This window comes from Camelus dromedarius, chromosome 26 (assembly GCF_036321535.1).
Source record: "Camelus dromedarius isolate mCamDro1 chromosome 26, mCamDro1.pat, whole genome shotgun sequence".
Classification (NCBI taxonomy): Eukaryota; Metazoa; Chordata; class Mammalia; order Artiodactyla; family Camelidae; genus Camelus; species Camelus dromedarius.
The window spans coordinates 8,694,025-8,715,966 of NC_087461.1; the positions used below are offsets into that span (position 1 = coordinate 8,694,025).

The following is a 21,942-nucleotide window of genomic DNA, read 5'->3' on the forward strand; positions in this document are numbered from 1 at the left end:
TAGGGTTGGTTCTTAACACAATATGATTGATGTCATGATAAGTTGAGGAGAAGGGACGCAGAAACAGACACACAGGAAGAACACCATGTGATGAGGGACACAGAGATGGAATTGATGCATCAGTGAGCAAAGGAATGATGAGGATTGCCCACGAAACCAGATGCTCAGAGAATGGAATGGACTTGTGTCTCACCGAGAGCCTTCAGAGGGAGTGTGGCTCTGTCAGCACCTTGAATTTCAGATTTCTGGCCTACATAGCTGTGAGAGAATGCATGTCTGTTGTTTTAAGCCGTCCAGTTTTGGCACTTTGTTATGGAAGCCCTGAGAAATGAATACATCCGGAAACGTTGAGGTCTACTTTACAATCAAGAACTGAGTTCAAATCATCACTGAAACATTTAGTACTCATTTGATCTGATTTTTCTCATCCATAAAATGATTAGTGTCAAGATGCAGGGCACGTGCCTTTTCTGAAAGAGTTGCATTAACTATTTCAGGCAAATGAGGATTAACTTCAGAAAACCTAAGAATAATTCTTAAGTAACCTACAACATCTTGTGTTCTACGGATGAACATTCCTAATTGAAATATGCTAAGTCTGATGCTGCATTCTGGATGTACACAGTAAATAACAAGGAATGCTGCTATGTGTTTAAAAGCTAAGAAAACTCCAGTTTTAGGGATTAACTTTATGAGTAGTCTTTCCAACTAGATTTTTTTTTTCTGTTAAATCGAAAGGAAATAGATCTTCAGAGAATGAATGCAATTCCAGAGAAAAGAAATATTATCATAGGGCATCCTTTTTATCTTGACTTGATAAATAAAAAATGACAGCAACTAGCAAGGTGCCCAACAAAATAATGAGATTCATGAGGCATTCAAGGGGCATGGGCGGCCGCAAGTTCTCGTCATTTATATTATCACCGCTAAACGACAGTAGCTCTCGCTGCATTCTTGAATAGAGATTCACATTCTTTTTTCACATCTCTGGATTTGAACAGCAGGTACTACTCTGGAGCATTTCCAGGACAGGTGTATTCTCTTGAATGCAAATTACTTAAAGCTGGAGATATTTGTCTGTTTTGATCACCTTCATCATTTATATCATCTTCCGTGGTGTATTCTACATGCCTAGAAGAGTCCTGTTATATAGTAGATACTCAGTAAATGTGTCCTATGAATACAGAAATGAGTATGTTAAATGAATAGATGAGTAAGTAAAAGTCATAAGCTGAATTTATATGGCACCTCCCTTCATAACCAACACTGAACTCTCCCTCCAGTCTTGTTCTCAAATACCCTTGTTTGGGAGAGAAGAAAGAGAATTTCCAGGGGATTCTGTGTGGTTGCATTGAATGGTAGAAAGATGACAACTAGACTAAAATTTTGGAGATGAGTGTAAATCATGACTGGGCAAATAAATACTTGTATTTAAGAAAATATTTTAAACTCCCCAAACCATGTTTTGTCATCAAGGGAAATGAAATAGACAATCTCTTAAGCCGCTTTCAGGTCCACCATTTTATGATCATATGGGACTGGCTTTGTAAAAGAGGGTCAGGGAAACAGAAGGAAGGCACAGAAAATGATGGAGAACTGAAGACAGTCCGGAGAGAATGAGCAGGAAGTTCAGAGGGTAGAAATGTCATTGCTGTAAGGCGCAGAAGATTTCTCACTACTTGGTGTACTTGTGACCTTGAGTAGGTCTGCCCTTCATCTAGTCTACCTTTGTTGAGACTCTAATGTGCACTGCCCTGGATTTAGATTGGAAGGCCGTCTACGCCTACAGTATTATCACCAGCTCTCCAGTCTAAGAAAATATTGGGATAATAATACATGCGTCAAAGTTTAAAATGGTACAAAGTGTATTTGAAACTCTCTCAGCTCTGAGAACTGTTGTTCTAAGGTGACTTCATCTGACTTGGAGGCAGCATCAAGTATACAGAATTGATTGAGCCGTCAGTGAATATTCATGAGAAATACTTAGTTGTGTGCTGGTAAACTGGCTCTCAAGGGAGAAGAAAATAGCCCTGATTGGTAGCATCTCCCTATTTCCTTGGTGTAAATACTCCAAGCATGGTTGGTTTCACGTTGCCAGTGTGACATCACTGGAGGTGGACGCGGGAAGAGAAGCCCAGTCGGCTCTGGGGAAGCAGTACACCGGCTGGAGCGCATCCCGGGCCAGAGGACAGAGCCTCAGGGATCATGGTGCCAACCCTCCTTCCAGCTGGAAAAGGGGCTAAAACTAAGGCTATAATTCAAGGCAAAGAATGAGCACGTTAACTTAGCAGAATGGATCAAGAATATTGCTAATGAAAACTTACCCCATAGGAAGGATATTTGCACCATTTGTATGAGTTGATTTTAAAAAAGAAAAAAGGAAAAAAACTCAAAAACCTCTTGGTTGTGAATAAACCATAAAGCGATGCCATCATTTTTTGTAGTGCTTTTATCTTTATGTAAATATCCACTTTGAAACCAGTATGTTTACTGCTCCATTTTCTTACTCCAGGTGTACGTCAGGCAGCAAACGCTGTCGCTTTTGCCTTCTTTTTCTCCCTCAGTTCCATTGTACGGCTCAAACTCTAGTTCAGGGTCTTCTTATAACTCATCAGAATTTCTGTTATGGCTGCATAACTGATTTCTCTAATTTACTCACACGTGTAACTACCAAATTAATCTTCTAGTCCCTACTGTAGTGTAAGTTCCAGAAAAGTAGACCTTGCACTTTTCTTAATCACCCTAATAACAAAAAATAATTTTTTTTACTGCAGGCAACAGAATCTGACTCGGGCCAATGTAAAGGCAGAAAATGAGTTTACTGAAAGAATATTGGGCCTCTCCAAAAATTAAATATAAAACTGAGAATCTAAGACAAAAAGAATGAGAGGGAAGCGAGTCAGACTGATAAATCAGATGGTAAAATTGCCTAATTTCACTCCTATGAATCCTTCCTTCAGAGCTGGGCCCTCTACTCCCCTGCCAGCATTATAAGTAATCTCTAATTGTCCCTTTGTCACTCCCTTGGAACTAGAAAAGCTGGTTGGAAGCATACTACTGACCAAGCCCAAGTCATATGTTCACACTTCAAAGTCGTCTTAGTTACTCCTTCATGTCTAATTTTCACATCATCCATCTCTGGGTAATGACCATAGCTCTTCTTTTTTTAAAAAAATCATAATCCAACTTGGATATTCTGCAACCATATGGACCAGTTTATAAAGATGACCAGTAACAATAAATTGTCTGTCTATGCTTCAGTGGTGAGAGAGGAAATAAAATGGAGACTAATCAAAATACACAAATTCATCCAAGTTAAAAAGAAGAAGAAAAATGCTTGGAGGCTCTCACTGACCTACTAAATACATTTCTTATCCTTTATTGCAACTCCTGTCTTATCCATCTGTCTCTGGTTATCAAATGATCCCTTAAAGTAGGACCTCTTGCCTTTCTCTGTTCATGCCCCATCTTCTCTCCTCTCATCTCATTGACTTTAATCTTCTGCTTCTCTGGCTAGGAATGCCCTGCCCTTCATCTTCTGTTGTGTAAATCCTTTTCGACTTTCAAGGGCAGAGCAAAAGCCACCTTCTTCATGAATTTATCCCTAACATTCCCCGCAGGAAGCCAAACTCTCTTCCAGATTATCTTAGTCCTAAATTTATGGTTCTCCTATAGTACATCTGACATGATACTTTGTGATATATGGAACTTGTTTTCTGTCATTTTCAGTTCCTCTCCACTAAAAAATCTCCATTGTCATTATCTTGGTTTTTTTTTTGAAGAAATTTTAGTGAGAATCAGTGCTCTTTAACTCTGGGTTGATTGAGAAAAATATAAATTTCAAGTAAGTATATGATATAGAACAGATACCCATTTTATTTCAGAAATGATATAGCAATTTTAGATAAATAATTTAAAACATGGTTTTAAAGCTTGGGTCATTTTTATAATTTTGATTTAGTTGGCGATTCATGGGCCTGCTTTAAAAATGAATAGTGATGAATGTACAAGAAACTGAAAGAAAGTGATAATCAGTCAGTCCTGGTTCACTTATTGGTTTATAGAATATTATTAGGTTTTAAATCTATTATCCAGATCACGAAGTCCTCACAATTTGTCAAATGATGGGATAATTCCTCTTTATTCCTGAAAGGGATATTAGATTAGAAGGAAAAAAAAAAAAAAGCCCCAAAACCAGAAGAACCAGAAAAAGGCATTAAAAGCTAATATCAAGCAGGCTTAAGGGAGTAGGAGCTGGATTCCCTCTTAACTACATTTGGAGAAGCTTGTCTGTTACACCATGAGGTGGTTCTTACTTGGTTCCCTGCTGATCTTCAGGCTGGAAGGAATTTTATTGAATTAGGGGGAAGAAATCCAAATGACAACCAGAGAAAAGTCAGTCCCAGTATGAATCGTACCCCGTCAGCCTGGGTGTGACAAGTGCCTCGTATTAAATCTGAAGCTAAACCATAATTCGCTGTCCTAACTCTCTGTCTTGAAGGGGAATGCTTTCATATGATGTTCACCACATAAACGTATATATTTACATATCCATAGTATGTAAACATATATCTATATGTAAAATAAAACATGGTGTGGTGATATGGTTATTTCTTTACCACTTGTGAAAATTATCATGACCTTGGCTGGCTCTTTCCCTTTCACTCAAAAATACCCAGAAGGCCAACTGTTTTACAAGGCCAACTGTGAGGGATTCTGGGAAGTTTTCAATGGCCAAGGTCGCTCTGGCCCTGTTCTGTTCTCTGGGGCTCTTAGAATCTACTTCTATTACCAGTTTCCCGATTGCCTGGAACACATACGTTGTTATCTGTGAAAACATCCAGACTTTATGCAAACAAGCTTGTTTGTTGCCTCAAAAATAGGATAAAAATGTGACATTGCTTCTAAAAAAAAATCTATTTTAAGAAAAGATTTTATTTTTTCACTGAAAAAAAAGTGACTTGAAGAGAATGACCAGTTTGTCTGATAGCATCTTATTGGCATGTGAGAACATTTTAGTCAGAAAAGATGGGTTACTCTTTGTGGAAATAGTTGGAAATGGAAAAATAGAAAACAAACAAAAACAACTTTCTTGGCTTCACCAAGAGTAAATAAATGGGTGTACATATATGAGTTACCATTTTCACTAAAATAAACTTGCTCAAAATAGAAAACATGTGGTTGGAGAAATAACCAACTTTTGGTAAAAAAAAAAGGGGGTCCAGTGGCATGACAGGTCATGGCTGGTCATCTCTGCTGGATGGAGCAGATGACTGATCAATTAGGTGGTCAGTTCAGGTTCTAAAATAATCATACTGTGTTTTTCTCCCTTTTTGTTCTTTCTGATTGTACCATGATGAATACATTGCTTGCCTCCTGTGGGATTTCATGTGGGCCTTGATAACCCAGCACAATTTAATGTAATCATTTAAATTACTTTATTAGAAAGGAAGAAATTAGTCTTATGAATTATGTGGTTTTAAAAATAATAGTAATTCAATCATGTAGAATATCCAAGGTTTAGGTAAAGCTACTTACTTATTCATAGTCCTCAAAAGTCAATATTGATTAAGTTAAACAGCTGGACGCATTTGTCTTTCTTTGGAGCCAGTACCCTGTTAACTGGGTATTTTGGTATCACGGCTACTTTCTCTGGTTGGATCATAGAGGCAGTGGAGGCATGACAGCTGGGAGATCCCTGAAAGCCCACTGAGGAATAATATTTAACTCATGAGTGGTCTTCTCTGCCACCCACCTCAGTAAATCACCTGTTTCTCCTTTGATCTTCCTGATGTCACTATGAACTCATCTATAAAACAGAAACAGACTCGCAGACATAGTAAACAATCTTATGGTTACCGGGGAAAGGGGGTGGGAAGGGATACATTTGGGAGTTTGAGATTTACACATGTTAGCCACTATATATAAAAGTAGATTTAAAAAAAAGTTTCTTCTATATAGCACAGGGAAGTATGTTCAATATCTTATAATAACCTTTAATGGAAAATAACATGAAAAAGAGTATATGTACGTATATGCGTGACTGTGACATTGTGCTGTACACCAGAAATTGACACATTGTAACTGACTGCACTTCAATGAAAAAAAAAAAGGGACTGTATTTACTAATATTAGCCCTAGAGTTAGATGTCAAGAATTCAACATTTGGGGAATTCTTTGACTATTAAATAAAGTTGCAGTTAATATGGGATAGAGCTGTCAGCGAAATATAGCATTAAGTCAGGTCAAGTACATAACATGGTCCAACACTGCGTATAATAGAGGCCTCACCAGCACAGACGTGTCAGACCAGGAACTGTTGTTTAGTTCCACCTGGAAGTGATTAAAGAGGAATGTATCTCTTATCCACGAGGGTCTCCCTGAGTTCCAGACCTCATGACAAGAAAGAAATGACCAGCAATCGCTCTAACATTTCATATATTTTTATATGCTTCCATGTTCACATACGTTTTTGATCATTTGAGGTTATATGAAGGCAGAAAATTCTTCATGTGTGCAATTTCCATCATTTGTGGTGGTATCACAATTTTCAGTTAGGAAGGAATTCACTATAGTCGTGGCAAATATTGATGGTGAGTTAAAATGATGACTCCTTGGGGGCTTCTTAATATCTGTTTCTTCAGCTTTTGATTTTCCCTGGTATGGAAAATATATTCTTGATTTTCTTTGGAGTCTGAAGCCTCTGTGTGCTGGGTTGGGGAGCTCTGAGAATCAGGGTATTCAGCCTTCCACCAGCCTTGTGTTTTCTCTCACTGAGATCTGCTGCCCAGCTTCTCTGCTCCAGCCTTTCCATCACCACCTCTGTGTGTGTGTCTCTGTGTGCATGCACATCCTCGTCCACATGTACACACAATATTTGCACAAAGGTGCATGAATACACATAAGTGTGTGTATATATATATATATATATATATATATATATATATATATATGTATGTCTATATCAATTTTGAATTTCCATCAGCTCTCTTCTATCATTTTTTAATTCTAGATTTTTTTTTAATTGAAGTCTAGTCAGTTTACAATGTTGTGTCAATTTCTGGTGTACAGCATAATGTTTCAGTCATACATATACATACATGTATTCATTTTCATCTTCTTTTTCATGATAGGTTACTACAAAATACTGAATATGGTGCCCTGTACTATACAGAAAAAACTTGTTGTTTATCGTTTTTATATATACCAGTTAATATTTGCAAATCTCAGACTCTCACTTACGCCTTCCCACTCCCTTTCCCCACGGTGACTAAAAGATTGTTTACTTTGTGTGTCTCGTTCTGTTCCTATGTTTATTTCACCTTTGGTCTTAACTAGCTGCAGCTTTTCACTTTGAAAATGATGACCACTATCTCTCCAGCATCTCTTTTCAGAGACTTATCAGCTTCTACGTTGGACTCAGCTCCTGGAAACGTTTAGATTTCCTTTCCTTTCATCTCTTCTGTCCGACTTGACTTTGCTCTTCTGCGTAGCCTTTCTGAGCAGCCTCACCAGCCCTCCTGACCCATCACAGACTCCACGTGCTCCCCACACTTCTCTGGAAGCGTCAGACTCTTCTTTAAGTCCCATCCCGTCTTTCTAGGAATATTTAAGCTTTTAGATATTGCAATTAAACAAGAAGATCAAAATGACTCTCTTATGACTCCACATTAGAGATGACTATTTTTAATTTAAAAGGTAATGAGCTTTTGTACTTTACAAAAGGATGTATGAAAATATGAAACTAAAATTGTAATTTAAAACAACCTCAAACCAAGAGTTCTGAGGAGTTGAAGTTTGGGGGGAAAAATTACCATCTTCTTCCCCTCCTGTAGCTTTTTTTGTAATATTATTTATTTATTTGTTTGTTTGTTTGTTTTTTGAGGGGGAGGTAATTAGGTTTAGTTACTTATTTTCAGAGGAGGAACTGGGGATTGAACCCAGGACCTCATGCATGCTAATTATGCGCTCTACCACTGAGCTATACCCTCCCCACCTTTGTGGCATTTTTGAGGATTATTAATGAAGTACTTGCCAAAAACAAACAATTACCCATTTATAACTGATTGTTATTATAATTTACAATGAGCATTTTACCATTTATGTCATTCAGTGTGACAAGGCTTGGCAAGAGCTTAATTCCCTCTCTTTAAAACTGAAGTTCCCCTGTGCATATTTATATATTTTTTTCCTTTGAAAACAGGCAGTCAATTTTGCTTTCACTAAACATATTAATCATAGAGATAAAAATCCATCAGATTTTCCTTGGGCACTTTAAGCTTTCACTGAACTTATTTGAAATTCATGAGACTGTTTCATTGTATTTCATTATAAATTATCAGTATAAAATAATGTTTATTGCTATAAGGAAGCTTTTTCAACTGCTGCCCAAACTAAGTGAACAATGAAATTCAACATCCTGTAGGAGGGCAGAGAAACACCCATAAACGTCAGAAATTGTGCCTCTTTGCATAGCACAGAATAAAGCAGGATGTGGACATCAGAGCAATGGCTTGGTTCCTGGGAATATGAGCAAAGACAGTTCCTAAAACCCCTTTATCCCAGGTGGGCTTTTTTTCTTAAATATTTTCCTTTTCTTTCTCCCAGGATTTATGATAAAATAAAAAGGCACATTTATTCTCACACATTTATATACATACAGTATTGTTTGCAAAAGTCCTTTGTGTGAAATCCCATAAAACTTCAGAAATAATTGGTAAACCCATATGAATGAATGATAACTTTAGTTAGTAAATTTTACATTTATGTTAAAACACATCATAAAGTTATATTTTTAAAGAGTTTCAAGTTTCTGTTTTTCTAACCTGCAATATTAATTTTGTGGCATATTAAATCAATGGAAATAGTCAGCATCAGTACATTCCTTATTAAACAGTATGGAGATTTCTCAAAAGACTAGGAATAGACTTACCATATAACCCAGGAATCCTACTCCTGGGCATATATCTAGAAGGAACCCTACTTCAAAAAGACACCTGCACCCCAATGTTCATAGCAGCACTATTTACAATAGCCAAGACATGGAAATGGCCTAAATGTCCATTGACAGATGACTGGATAAAGGAGATGTGGTATACTTAAACAATGGAATACTATTCAGCCATAAAAACTGAGAACATAACACCATTTGCAGCAACATGTATGTCCCTAGAGAATGTCATTCTAAGTGAAGTAAGCCAGAAAGAGAAAGAAAAATACCATATGAGATCGCTCATATGTGGAATCAAAAAAAAAAAAAAAAAGAACATAAATACAAAACAAAAACAGACTAATAGATATAGAATACAAACTTATGGTTGCCAAGGGAGAGGGGGGTGGGAAGGGACAGACTGGGAGTTCAAAATTTGTAGATACTGACAAACATATGTAGAATAGATAAACAAGTTTATACTGTATAGCACAGGGAAATATATACAAGATCTTGTGGTAGCTCACAGTGAAAAAGAATGTGACAATGAATATGTGTATGTTCACATGTAACTGAAAAACTGTGCTCTACACTGGAAATTGACACAGCATTGTAAACTTACTATAACTCAATTTAAAAATGTTTAAAAAAATTCCTTATTTTACCCATTTTGGTTATTTAACTCTATATGAATTATCCTGGAAAGTAAAATGACTAAATCATTGATTGATTCGTCATCAATAGAAGAAATATTCCTTGAAAACATACCTCATGCCATTAGCTCTGTTAGGCATTAAGATGTCACTGTACTATATCAAAGGGAGGGTAAAACTTCTTTGACTGAGTTAGCTGTGACTTCACGTTGAATTTGGACATTCTGTGAGCAAAACATGAGTAAAGACCTGGGAAAGATGCTGTTCCAAGGATGCAACTGTAATTTCTTGCCGGTGCTTACTTGTGGCTTTGATTGTGGGGTTTTCTATTGGTTTCAGAATCACTTTTCTTAAAACTAATTTACATACAAATCCCTTCTACTCTAAAGCAGCACTTCATTACCTATTTTCTGTTGAGACACATGGGAACTAATTGTCACGTGCTTTTCATGCTCTGTGTACAGTAGAGAAAAGAGAGCAGTGACGTGTGTACAATTTATGATGATCGCCATAAATCCATGGCCTTATTCTCCCCTGGAAAAGCATATTGGATGGGATACAAGTGAGTGAGCATCAATTTATTGTTGGTACAGCTTTGAGTCAACTCCTACATACAAAGAATAAACAAATCAGTGCAAATTACAGCATGAGATACACTTTATTGTTGAACCCAGCACACTTTAGACTTGAGATTCATTTGAGAAACATCCCCCTAAAGCTAATGTGTGTGTGTGTGTACAAATATACTAAGCTTTCACAGCAGTCTCTTTTCTTTCTGCTCCCAGCCTCAAGTGTACACAATTTCCCTAATCAGATACAGTCTGAGAAATGTTGGCTGAACAACAATTAAAACAACACCTTTAAGTTAAAGAATGAAACATAGTGTCAAAATGAACCCACATTTTCTTGGAGTGTCTTTCTTTCCTCCTTTTCTCTCTCCCTCTGACACAGTCACCATTTCTGATGTCCCTCCATGTCTATTTTTCCCTCTTTCTTTCCTTCCTTCCTTCCATACTCTTTGGGGTATATTTCAGGTTGCTTTCCTGATACAGGTTTTTATTTTGCGCTGATCATTGTGTGTTCTCCCACAGAGTAACTGTCATGTAATGAACAATCACGTTCACATCCAGGGATGCTAACCAGGGCTAAGACTGACCCGCTGCCATTTCCCTTGTGCATTTCTGCCCTTGCACCTCAGTTCCATTGGTTTTAAACCCTGACTAAGCAGCTCACTGGGCATGATGAAAAATGGACCAATGTGCTTGACCAATGCACACTACATTTATTTAAGTGCTGTGGATTTTTAATGTGGGATTTTAAAAGAGACTTGGAGAAAATAGAATGTAGAAATTTCAAAAGAAAACTATCAAACATGACTTACAGGCTAGAACTGAGGTTCTAAGGGATATTGGTGGTAAGATTCACACACACACACACACACACATATATATATATACATACACACATACACATATACACACACATATATGCATACACACACTTTATTTTTCAAAACAGTTTTAGGTGTAGAGCAAAATTAGGTGGAAATTACATAGAATTTGTATATACCTGTCTCCCTCCACACCCACAGCTTCCCCCTTAATCAACCTTCCAGCATCAGAATGGTACATTTGTTATAATTGACCAGTCAACACTGATCCATCACTGTCACCCAAAGTCCATAGTTTATGTTAGGGTTCACTCTTGGTATTGTAAGTTCTTTGAGTTTTGATAAATGTGTGATGGCATGTCTGTTCAGGCTGCTATAACAGAATCTCATAGACTTGGTGGCTTACAAACAACAAACATATACTTCTCACACTTTAGAAAGCCCAAGATAAAGATCAAGATGCTGACAGATTTGGTGTCTGATGGAAAACTACTTCCTCATAGGCAGTGCCCTCTCGCTGTGTCCTCACATGGTGGGAGGGGCAAGGGTCACTTTTATAAGGGCACTAATCCCATTCATGAGGGCTCCACTCTCATGACTCAGTCACCTCCCCAAAGCCCACCTCCAATATCATCACACTGGGAATTATGTTTCAACATATGAAATATGGGAGATCACAAACATTGAGTCTGTTGCATGGCATGTCTCCCCACTTCCAGTGCCACATGGAAGAGTTTCACTGCCTAAAAATCTCCCCATGCTCCTCTCTTTCCCCCAGCCCTTGGCAACCACTGATCCTTTTACCAAATCCACAGTTCTTCCTTTTCCAGAATGTCATACAGTTGGAGAAAGACAATATGTCGCCCTTCCAGATTGACTCGTTTCACTCAGTAATTTAAGGTAGTACTAACGTTTTGCAGGTTAGTAAAAGAAAATGTTCATTTTTCAGAGAATTATATGAGAAAGATGTTAACTATAATAATTAGGTAACCGTGGGTGACACCCGAGAATAAATACATTGATGTTAAAATTTTAGGGACACTCAACTTCTCAAAGAGGGGGAATGCGTTCAATTCAGAAGACAAACAGGGTACATCTTCTAGGAGTAATCATTTTACCTGAAAACCTGGAGGAAGTCTTTTGTATTGAAGATGCTTGAGTGCATTACGTCGTAGGATACAGACTTCTCATTAGCTAAGGCAGGAGGCTTACAGGAAATGTTGAGCTTGTGGGGAACTGCCGTCTCCTAAGAGTCTGCCAAGACTCCCTTTAGGATGCGAGTTCGAGTTCCTCTCGCCTCAGTATTTCAGTGGAAAATTTAAGAAATGACTTGGTGGTGGGGAGAGGGCATTTAATTGAAAACAAGACACATTTTGATGGAAGGATGGTATCTAACATTGTGTTCCCAAGGAAGTGGACTCTGAGGCACAGATTCATGTGCAGAAGGTTTATGGAAATTTTCCCAGGAACAATCCCTATGAAGTGAAGAAAGCAGGACTGGGCAGAGGGAGGGTTGAGCTGTGATGCAGGATGCCATAGGGGGCCTCATGCTGATGCCAGCAGGGAGCTTAGGAGCTGCTTTGGTCCCAAATTGAGGCATGGGACTGGGTCATCTTATCCCCAGTTTACCAATGAAAGGAGCTAATCCTGGGCAGGTGTGTAACTTTACGGGGACAAGCCTAGAGCCAGACTCAGAGGTGAGCTGCCATCTGATAACTACCCACCCCATCCCAGCAGCTGGGGGAATGAAGGTCTTGATCATGACAGAAAAATCTGAACAGCACAAGACAGAATCCACTGTAGACAGTATAAGCCCAGCAGGTTTCTTATAAAGAAGGACCTAAAACAAGTGAATTTGAATCTCTTTTGATATAAATGATTCTAAAATTTAATGGAATTGCTACCTCCAAATAAGAGAAAATTTTATTCTTCTTTAATGTAAGGAAAAATATAAAAGAACACACATACAGCTCATTTTGAATGGGGAGAATCTTGTCTTGAAATAGAGAAAATTATTTCCCTCATGTTTTTTCAGAAAAGGTTAGTACCTTAGCTTAGCAAAGTTACAGGTGTATTGCTAAGGGTGGTTCTGGATTTTCATTATATGCAAAAAGTTTATTCAGTCTTTTCAACCTTGAGTTGAGGTTCAACCTTGAGATGAATTCATAAAGATAAAAGTTGAGTCCATAAAATATTTGAGAAAAAAATGAAAGTAACAATGTCTGCCCTCTCTTAAATGTGAGAATAATCTAATAAAGAGAATGAAGAGAAACTGACTATGGTTAAATATCAAAATATATATGTATATAAAATCAAAAGATATATATTATATATATAAAGGCATAAACTTTTAAATCCAATTTATTTTCTAATGTTCAATTCAGAATGTTTTATATCAGAACACTGCACTTGTATGTGTTGCTGTGACCTTAGGAAGGTCAATAAAAACATGATACTAATGTCTCAAAGTCACACATTTGACCCCCCTACTGAAATATGCTTGTTTCCATGGACAAAGAGTCCCTCAGATACATGGCTTCCATCACAAAGTTTGAATCCAAGTATATTCTAGATATGCCACTGCACTACTGAGTGAGTGATGAGAGAGAGGAACTTTTACATCTCATTTCTGAAATGAATTCACAACTCCATCTTTATGTGTAAAACAAATCGTCTCACATAATACATAGATGAAAGTAGTTTAGAAATGTAAAAAACACAAAATAAACTGTTCCTGGACTGGTCCCCCCTACTGTCTGACTGTTCCCTTTTCTCTTTAATATACTGATGTGCCATCAAAATCTGTCACAGAGATGATATGAAGTACACGAACCATTCCACTAATAATGTTCCAGTAAATTAGTGTAGTTCCGTATATTCATAGATATTCTCTGACCTCTAGAAACAACAGTAAGCCAACACTCCTTGCTCATGCGTTAAGTATTGACTTAAACCATTGCTGTGGAATAGTTTCACATGAGAAGAGTTCATTACATTTACGTCGTGTCTTTGGACACTGAACATTTATGAGCCTCAGTATCATCATCTGTAAAATGGGTTGGTTGGGTGTGAACCACATTATCTTGAAGATTCCCATTAGCGTGATATCTTGGCTTAAACTATGACTTCACCTGCACTTTACATATGGCTACACAGGACCTTTGAAATGTCATCAAGACCCCAGGACAAGGAGCAAGATGTCAGATCCACAGCAGACCTCCGCTTCTGTGACTCAGCCTTCCGCAAGGTCTCAGGAGCCAAATTCCCCAAGTGGAGGCCAAGAAAAAACAGTTAATAAACTGTCTCATGATATAATGACAAAATGCCAATTTTCCCGAAGCTCTCAAATTGTGAGTGCAACTTATAAAGTGCCTCAGTACTGTATAAAAGTATCTTTACTCCTCAAAGAAAATCTGAGGGTCAAATTTAAGAACACAAATCAAAATTTCTTCTTTAATTTGAAAGTGTCATTTTTCATGACAACGATGCCCTTTATATGTTGTTTCTGAGGTTAAGAGAAGATATACTCTCTAATCAAGTTGGCATATTTTCTTAGGGTTCACATTATTCCCAATTGGAAATTCATTTACTTAACAAAATGTTTCATGTTTATGCAGGAATGAAAGCATCCTCTAATATTTCAACCCTGGAGAGTGAGAGAACTCCCCTAATGTGAAAATGACCTGACTTGCTCTCTTTCTAGGTCCTGTCACAATACAGCCATCGCCCTGTGAAGCTGATCAATTTTCCTGTGTCTACACACTCCAGTGTGTCCCTCTCTCGGGGAAATGTAACGGACAAGAAGATTGCGTAGACGGATCTGATGAAATGGATTGCTCCCCCAGCCCCTCTCCTCAGCTCTGTGGTGAAATGGAGTTCCAGTGCTCAACCAGCAACTGCATCCCGTCCCTCCTGCTGTGTGACGGAGTGCCTGACTGTCACTTTCATGAGGATGAATCCAGTTGCTGTGAGTTATTTTCATTCGCTCAGTGTGCCAGGGAAGAAAGCACTGCTTGGAAATGGTAGAGTTTGACAGATAAAGCAAAGTTCTCTGGAGTCCTACGATGGTCGCATCATCAGTAACGTAGTTGTGTTATGTTGCTAGACAAAGAGTCTAATTCCTCGCTTAGCATTTCTGGAAATATTTTGTTTGTAGTCACTCTGATCTCTGTTAAACTTCTCTGATTTCGTTTCTTAATTTACATCCGGGTCATTCGTATAGGGGATGGTCTGTGTCTTATCTTTTTAACAAATGTTTGTGGGAATGAATTGAAGACATGTAATTGCAGCTTCTTCCCACCATACGTGTTCGTGAAGATGACTCAAGCAAATGGGCCAACATCCATTTTAATGAACAGAGGTAGTTACGGGTGGACCTGGACAACTCCCTGGGTAGATGATATGCCATTAAGAGTTGATGGAACAGGAAATCTGTAGGACATTGGGCTTGACCTCATCCACATCACTTACTACCTGTACGATCTTGGGAAAGTTACTTGAGTCAGTCTCACCGTCCCTGTAATACCTACTTTCCAGGGCTGTGAGGGTTTGAGAGAATGCAGCAAAGCCCCCAGTCCTGCATTCAGCCGCTTCTGCCTTTATTATAATTAGCCTGTGTCAGATAAGGGCGGAAGATTGTTAAGTAATCACACACATCTTTAAGGTGCGCCCATAATCATGGTGGAGTCAAAGCACCAATAACATTTTATTAAATTGTTTGTTGGCTTGGATTCATGTTATATCATACTGTATTATAAATTTGGTCAAGGGCCGCAGTGACAGAGCTTCGTAAGCCGTATGTTTGTGGCCACTTTTTTGAGCAAAAAAAAAGCAGTTTGGAATATAGCTGAAAGAGGGGGATATTGGAAGAAATAGAAGGCTGTTTCAGTTCCCTGTTTGGAGTGAGTATCCAGAATTATAATTGTTGGAAAAGACGTGAAGATGAATGAAGGAAAAGGAAGATGGTTTTTGGATATTTGAAGGTTTTAGCCTGAAATCAGTGAGCTTATTTCCTGGGTTAGGTTTAGAAATTGACTTCTATCTCTCTGTTTTTTCCTACATGTGTATTCTTTCTATACTAAAGCTGATTTGGGAGATCTTATAATATTTTCTTAGAGGCAAGTTCAACAAATGGAGGGGAATGAGGAAGAGGAAGCCACGTTACTTATCCCTGTTCCCGTCAAGGCTCTAGTGGAATCTGGCTGAGAGAAATCAGATTCAGTTCAATATAGTCATATGATATTTGACCCCAGTGTCATTTAAAAAGAAGCTTAGGAAAGTACTGCATCCTAATACTTTTAGGCATATGTTGGAAAATTGGTGTTTGATGAGATAGTAATATACAAAGTTCTGCTCTTAAAAGGAAATAAGTCCATATGAGGAATAGACTGGTATCATGAAAGAATTGTTTCTCTCCATCTCTAAAATAGTTATTGAGTTATAACTCTGTAGGGAAAATTGTGTGAAACTATGAACAAAGTGCTAGAGCAAAATTACAAGAATAGCAGTGTCTCATTGTAAAATGATTATAAATCAATAAAAAATGTTTAAAAAAAAAAAAAAGAATAGCAGTATCTGATGGTGATAATTGACCAAACAATTGAAAGCATAAGAGTTTCTTTCTAGGTTCATCTATTGATTTAGAGTGGTAGTTTATAAGCTCTCATTCATTCGTTTAATTTCATTCATTCACAAACCTTCGTTGAGGATGTAATGTGTGTCATACATTGTGTTGGGCGTGGGTGATACAGATGGCCATGGCATGGTGCAAGCTCAGGTTGCTAGATACATTCCAGATTACTGAAGGAGATTAGTAAGTGATGGTTGGAGACACCATATGGTAAGTTCTGTGACCTAGATAAACATAACATTATAGAATACATAGGGTGTTTCCTAACAATGGTGCTAGTGAGCATATACGATTTAAGAAGAAAAGTGATTGCAGAGCCAAATTTGGAAAGGCAGGTAATCATTAGGCAAGTAGGGTAGGGGTTCTTGATTCCAGTAAAGAATATTCCAAGAATAGGGAAGAAGTTTGATTGAAACATATTCCATTTAGCTAGAGTAGAGTTTGTGGTGAGAAATGTAGAAATAAGTCGGGAGAGAAGCAGGGACTAGGTCTTGAAGAGTCCTCCCACATCAAGCCAGTGATACAGAAGTGTTTAAGTATAGTACATGGAATGGACTGGAGTGTGGAAGAGGGACTGGTGAGGAGGTATTACAGTTGAAAGATAAAGAAATTGATTAGATCAATGCCATGATGTAAAGACTATGAATAGACGTAAGAGACAGTCATGTGAAAAGGAAAAGAAAATAATCAAGAATTGTTACCATGTTTCTGATTTGGGCAGTAAGAAAGCTGATCTTCCAATTTTTGAGCTGGGAAACATAGGAGGAGAAGGACCTCTTAGGATCAGAACATGGTTTCATTTTTAAACATGTGTTTATGGTTATCAGTAACACATCCACATGGAAGTGTTCAAAGATGGGTGTCTGGAGCTCAGGAAAGAGATAAAGCAAGATATATAAAGATACAGAGCTATCAGCATATGATGATTGAAGCTGTGGATATAAATGAGATAACAGAGAGAGGGAAAAAATAAGGTGGCAGGCAGAACCCTAATGAACACTTGAAGGACAGTTAGGCAAAACCAAACATGAAAAGACACTGAGATGTGGTCATAGACAGAGGAGGACAACCAGAAGAGTTATGATCTTAAATCAGGGAAAAAGGATTAAGTATCAGAGAGTATTCACAGGTGCGAATGTTTCTGAGTGATCATGTGAGATGAGGAAGAAAAAAAAAAAACAGACAGGGAAAAATAAAAAAATGGTTGCTGGTGATCTTGGGGAGAGAACATGCTGTGGAGTGGGAGGGCAGAGTTGTGAAGTTGGTCTTTTGTGGAGAAGATGGGAGATGGCAAAGAGGGAATCCAGCTATAGAAAACTTTTTCAAGAAGCTGGCGTTTAGAGTGGGAGGTAGGACAAAATTAGAGGTTTGGTTGTTGGTTTGTTTTGAGAGGTTTGCACATATTTTAGTGTTGCAGGAATAGAATTCTGAGATGTTGGCAATTTTAAGCAGAAAAATCAATAGCAATTAATATGTGAAGGCCTTTTATTCTTGCAAAAATTAAAGTTCAATGATCAGAATGTTTAAACAAACCTGTAGTGCAACATTTAAAAATAATTCATATTTAATATTGTCTTTCTATTGGAAACTTGTTTTGAAATAAACTGAAGTAATACTTTGTTAACCAAAAATGCCCCATTTCCCTAAAATAGGTGGGAAAGTAGGCATGATTTAATTGTATGGGAAAATCACACAAAACCAAGCACATTCTTCTTACTGATATTCCTCTGTTAGCAATCTATTCACCAAGAAGATTTCAACTTTATCAGATGTATCTATCAATATCCTGGCAAGAAATAGATGGCACATTGGTATTATATAATTTGAGAATGCTTTAATCAAGGGATTATCATTAGGGGAATAATATGCATAGGGAAACCACAAGGAATAGTAACAGCAGAGCCTTTTATCACTCATGGAGCAAAGGATGTAAGAGGAGGAATCAGTTGTCTGAACCTAGAGTCAAAGAGAGCTACTTGATAAAAGATGTGGCATTTGGTTATGGGGAGCTCTAGCCAGGTAATCTCACAGTCTCTTTTCTCTGCATTAACCTCCTGGTGGTGGTACCCATCAACCAAACCCAACTAAAGCTAGAAGGCAAAGAAGCACATTGATGTATCCTTAGAGTTCAACCTCTGAGGGAGAGAAGGGGGAGAATGGATCAGGAGGGGTGCATGGAAGCTATCCATCCATGATAGATACAACAGTGAAAAACAGATAGGGAAGTAGATATTTTTCCTGCTCCGCAATTTTAATTTATTTTCCAATAGTAACTGAAGTGTCTTAGGAAGTTGAGTGCCACTTCTGAAGACTGGGAATGGATCATGCCCTTAAGACTTGGGGATCAACCTTTATCATCAACATTTTGATTTTTTTGACCTTTCCATTTGTTAGCTATGATCCCAGCATCCTTTGGTGCTTCTCAGTGACAGTGCAAAGGTCTCCCTCTGCATTTGACAGCTTCTTACAAAAGTGTTCCTCAGTTTATTCAACATTAAAGTTAGGGTGATTAAGCCTGTTTTACAGAGGTATTGGAGAATGAAATGAATTAATATGGTAAAGTGCATGATATAAACATAATAAATTACTATCCTTTCCCCATTAAATTATCTTTCTAGTTTTACCAGAATTATTTCAGCTGCTATTTCGATAAGAGTAGTGATTGGTTTTAGGTCAGGGATAGAGCACACATGCATCCTGCTCTGTGCTAAGTGTGCACATGCCTGGAAGGGCTCGTAGCCTTCCTTCTCATGGTTCAAGACCGTAGTTCCTCTGCTGTTAGAAATGTTAATCTGCCACACTTGAATTTTCATTGTAATAGGAAATGGATACACACCCATAGTCACGCTTGCTTTACTTCTGTGTATGTGTTCTATGCAGCAACTATCATCTTCAAAAGGGATTTTGCTTTGGGGCAGTAACTCCAGTGAACCATTCATGAGTTGTTTAATGTATCATCTACCTGAGCAAATGAGCTAAAAGCCATAAAATGCTGTGTGTTACTTAGCTTATTTTGGTGAGGCGTATCGACCTCTAGGATGACAGCAGATTAAGTAAGTATTTTTATAGACATTAAAATACAGTGTTTGAGAGAGAGTGTGGCAAAAGTAGGTATTGTCCAAAGAAACATTTTGAAACCTGAGTTTCTTATAAATCTTATATATAGCTTATTTGGACTAATTTTGGAAAATGTTTTTGTTGTTTGTATATTAATAATGGAGGGTAAAAAGAAAGTAATGACCCAGTTTGTTTCCCTGCGTTCAGTCCTTTGCTATCTAAGTGTCACAAAGTATTAACTGCACGCAGGATTTATTTTCCACCTACTTTTGAAAGGAAATGTTATGCCATTTAAAATGCCACAGAAACTAAGATTTTAGTTTCCGATTTCATAAAGGAAAAGGTCAATTTTTAACTATCTAAACTGTAAACTTTCTATAAAAAGGAAAACGTAAAACTTTTTACAAATTGAAATCATTTATTTTCTTATATTCTTTTTAAAAATGTGTCTCAGTGCTATTTGGGCCAAAGCTGAGCATTTATACCACTTACATGTTAGAACTCTTCATTGTGTAGTCAACTTGAAAATAAGCCGAGAGTAACACTGGAAATTGTGTTAAAGAATGTGGATGAATCAGTATTTCTGAGAGAAGGGTCCAAAATAATGCTTTACAAGTAGGGTATCTATCATCTTTGTGTACAAATTTCAACATATTTAAATCCATAAAACTATTACCTTCTATGATCTCTCAGCCCCTTCAGTGCAAAACAATGATAAACATTATGTATACACACATACATGGATATATAGATGCATGGATGTATTTACACGTTCGTGTTTTTACAAACATCTCTTCATCTTATAAGGGTTGGAAAATTATTCTATGTCTTAATTTACTTGGTCTGCAGTATGATTTATCTCGTCAGCGTATATCCTAAAACTATTTACTCTTTAGAATAGCTTAAAGATCATCTCTTCTCCTGGAACCTTAGCCATTTCTACTGTTTGGTCTCAGCCTCATTTTTAAATTTGTCTGAACTGCCTCTTTACCCAAACTCCCCAAAGGCAGACTGCTTTACTCACTGGTCCAATATCAAACTTACTGATTCCCATCCTGTGGACTTTATTCCTACTCTGCTAAGTGGCTTTTTTCTAGAAACATTGAAATTTAAAACATATCTCAGACTCTATGCTTATTGTCCGTGTTGACAGACTTCCCTACTTACGTGTATAACATGACAGAACACACAGCTGGGAGATGATTCTGTTGACAAATTTTTTTGAAAAAAATTTCAATTTAATAAATTCCAATCTAATAAATTTACATTTTCTTCATATAGAGCTCTAATATATCATTTAAATATAGGGCTAGAAAATGAGGGGTAAAGCAATAAACTGTCTTATTATTTTATTAGAAAAAATTCATTCTTTTAAAAAAGGTGACATTGTTCTTTTTCTTCAGCCAATGAGAGCTGTTCTGATGGAGCTTTGCTGTGCACCTCCTCCAACAGCTGTATCCCAGTTCACAAGCGCTGTGATGGTTTTGCTGACTGCCTGGATTTACAGCCTGATGAGTCCAGCTGCTTGGGTACTGTGTATCATTAACGTATTCTTTGCAGTATAAGCCGGTAATGTAACCTGCACTGGATAAAGATATTAAAACCTGAAGTTCTAAATAATGACAAGCATGGAATAATTGAATTATTATTATTGATTTGGAGGCAGGAAGAATGTTAACATTAACTTACTACATTTATAAAATGTGTACAAGTATGTAATATAATGAATTCATGCTGATTCTATATAAACAATGTTCATGAAATAAATATCAGACACTTAATTTCAATTGAATATAGTTTAAGATTATTAGTATTTAATAATCTCTTCTATGCAAATTGCTAGTTTCTATAATAAGGAAACCCCTACATAATCTGTTATTAATTTTTTTAATTAAATTTCTTAATTCTTCATAAGAGCTCCCTGTTTGCATGATCTATTCATGTTTAAAAGTCAACTTATCAAATTTTTAGGCTAACTTTTAAACATTTTTCTTTTTTCTGACCCTGGAACATTTGTAAGGACAGATAATATGTTTTTGTGATTATGCTTTTATCAAAACAGCTTTAATATTCTCTAATTTATTGTAGTCCATTGTTAGCATCTCTCTGCTGAGAAACTGTATTTTTATTTCATGCAGGAGATATATAAAATGAAAGACAGAGGCAATGTAAACTAAAAGATAATATAAATTGGTGATAAAAGATATATTCAATTATATTTTCTAAGTAAATTGAAATATTTCATATCAAAAGTAGGAAAAAACATATTCTTCATATCTTTCAA

At 37.1% G+C, this 21,942-nt stretch overlaps 1 protein-coding gene across 2 annotated transcripts in view; it reads left to right on the forward strand.

The window, feature by feature from the left end:
- Positions 1-21,942, forward strand: part of MALRD1 (MAM and LDL receptor class A domain containing 1) — a 406,987-nt gene that overhangs the window by 299,088 nt on the left and 85,957 nt on the right. For both annotated transcript variants that reach the window (XM_031444727.2, XM_064479367.1), the window contains exons 31-32: positions 14,676-14,939; positions 21,062-21,187. In XM_031444727.2, coding sequence (XP_031300587.2) covers positions 14,676-14,939; positions 21,062-21,187 — 390 coding nt within the window. The remainder of the gene's footprint in view (positions 1-14,675; positions 14,940-21,061; positions 21,188-21,942) is intronic.